Source organism: Tursiops truncatus, chromosome X, assembly GCF_011762595.2.
Source record: "Tursiops truncatus isolate mTurTru1 chromosome X, mTurTru1.mat.Y, whole genome shotgun sequence".
Taxonomy (NCBI): domain Eukaryota; kingdom Metazoa; phylum Chordata; class Mammalia; order Artiodactyla; family Delphinidae; genus Tursiops; species Tursiops truncatus.
Genome location: NC_047055.1, coordinates 25715012 through 25717418, shown reverse-complemented (window position 1 = coordinate 25717418; position 2407 = coordinate 25715012). Strand labels below are relative to the sequence as shown.

At 48.5% G+C, this 2407-nt stretch overlaps 1 protein-coding gene across 1 annotated transcript; it reads left to right on the top strand.

Moving 5' to 3' along the window:
• The first annotated feature begins 723 nt into the window (after positions 1 to 723).
• On the top strand, positions 724 to 1547 carry LOC109552460 (small ribosomal subunit protein uS2-like). Its single transcript, XM_073798871.1, is given in 2 exon segments — positions 724 to 1105; positions 1108 to 1547. Coding segments are annotated over 2 exon segments (786 nt in total). The 5' UTR covers positions 724 to 759.
• Positions 1548 to 2407: the final 860 nt, after the last annotated feature.

Here is a 2407-nt window from a genome sequence, read left to right as displayed (position 1 = left end):
AGAGACGTTATGTAACTTGTCCACAGTCACACAGCTAGTGGAAGGCAGGGTTGGGATTCCGTATCATTGCTGTGGCCTGACTTCTGAACTAGTGTGAGTAGAACCAGTGACTTCCCAGCCTTAAATTCGAAGGAGCCATTGTTAACCCACTAAGTCAGTTAATTATTTTTATAGGGCCATGTCTCTACTTGCTTAGGGTCCTTGGCTCCTGACCCACTTCCAGAATCAATTAAATTTCTAGAACAGTCCCTAAAGGTACTGGATCTGTCATTTATACTCTGGATTAAGTAGCTACCATTACTGGACCCTGTCCTAGTTAGGCACGATTTATGAGGTCAATGGCTCTTATAAAGAGGCATTAAGAAATAGAAAGGCCAAGTCTTCTGACTCCACGGAATCAGCTTCGAAGTCAGAACACTTAGGTTCAAATCTCTGATCTCTGACCTTGAGAACATCAGGTAACTTTTCCGAAACTTAGTTCCTTCATCTGTAAAATGAAAATAATTGCTACAGGATTGCTCTGAGACTTAGAAAGGTAATATGAGGAAAACATTAGGCCAGAGTATAGGCTCACCAAATGTGAGCTATATACAACCAATCACAGAACCTTCAGCCCTGGCTGTTGGGGGCCCAAGCTGAGCTGAGCACCTGAGCAGGCACCCTGGGAGTTCTGACTGGGCTCCAAACTGGAACTAACTGCTCACGCACAGATAAGGGTCGTTCTGCATTCCCGTCGTAACTTAAAGGGAAACATTAACAATGCCCGGAGCCCTTGATGTCCTGCAAATGAAGGAGGAGGATGTCCTCAAATTCCTTGCAGCAGGAACCCACTTAGGTGGCACCAACCTTGGCTCCCAAACGGGTCAGTACATCTACAAAAGGAAAAGTGATGGCATCTACATCGCAAATCTGAAGAGGACCTGGGAGAAGCTTCTGTTGGCAGCTCATGCCACTGTTGCCATTGAAAACCCAGCTGCTGTCAGTGTCGTATCCTCCAGGAATACTGGCCAGCGAGCTGGGCTGAAGTTTGCTGCTGCCACTGGAGCCACTCCTACTGCTGGCCGCTTCACTCCTGGAACCTTCACTGACCAGATCCAGGAAGCCTTCTGGTGGTTACTGATCCCAGGGCTGACCACCAGCCTCTCCCAGAGGCCTCTTATGTTAACCTGCCTACCATTGCTCTGTGTAACACAGACTCTCCTCTGTGGTATGTGGACATTGCCATCCCGTGCAACAACAAGGGAGCTCACTCAGTGGGTCTGATGTGGTGGATGCTTGCCCGGGAGGTTCTGCGCATGCGTGGCACCATCTCCCGTGAACACCCATGGGAGGTCATGCCTGATCTCTGCTTCTACAGAGATCCTGAAGAGATTGAAAAGGAAGAGCAGGCGGCAGCTGAGAAGGCTGTGACCACGGAGGAATTTCAGGGTGAATGGACCGCTCCAGCTCCTGAGTTCACTGCTGCTCAGCCTGAGGTGGCGGACTGGTCCAAAGGTGTGCAGGTGCAACGGATGTTCACTAAACTCATTCTGGTAATAATTTCATAATGTATGTAAATCAAATCATTATGCTGTACACCTTAAACTTATACAGTGCTGTACGTCAATGAAACTGGAAGAGGGGCTTCCCTGGTGGCACAGTGGTTAAGAATCTGCCTGCCAATGCAGGGGACACGGGTTCGAGCCCTGGTCCAGGAAGGTCTCACATGCCGTGGAGCAACTAAGCCCATGTGCCACAACTAGTGAGTCTGCGCTCTAGAGCCCGCGAGCCACAACTACTGAATCCGCACGCCACAACTACTGAAGCCCGCGTGCCTAGAGCCTGTGCTCCGCAAGAGAAGCCAGCACAATGAGAAGCCCGTGCACTGCAACGAAGAGTAGCCCCTGCTCTCAACTAGAGAAAGCCCATGCATGGCAACGAAGAATCAATGCTGCCAAAAAAAAAAAAAATTACCCCAAAATTCAGGAGCTTAAAATAATAAATATTTATTATCTCACAGTTTCTGTAGGTCAGGAATTTGTACATAGCTTAGCTAGGTGCCTCTGGTTCAAGGTCTTTTATGAGGTCACAGCCAAACTGTCAGCTAGGATTGCAACCTCATCTGAAGGCTCAACTGAGGGAGGATCTACTTCTGAGCTCACTCATGTTGTTGTTGGCAAGATTCAGTTTCTCACAAGCTATTGGTCAGATGGCTCAAGTCATCACTGGATGTCTACCTCAGTTCCATCCTGGGCCTCTCCCACAGGGCAACTCACAACATGGCAGCTGGCTTCCCTCAGAGTGAGTAAACAGAGAGATAGAGAGAGGACACTCCCAAGACAGAAGTTACCATCTTTTTATAACCCAGTCTAGGAAGTGACATCCCTTTACCCCTGGCATGTTCTATTTGTTAGAAGAGAGGCAATAA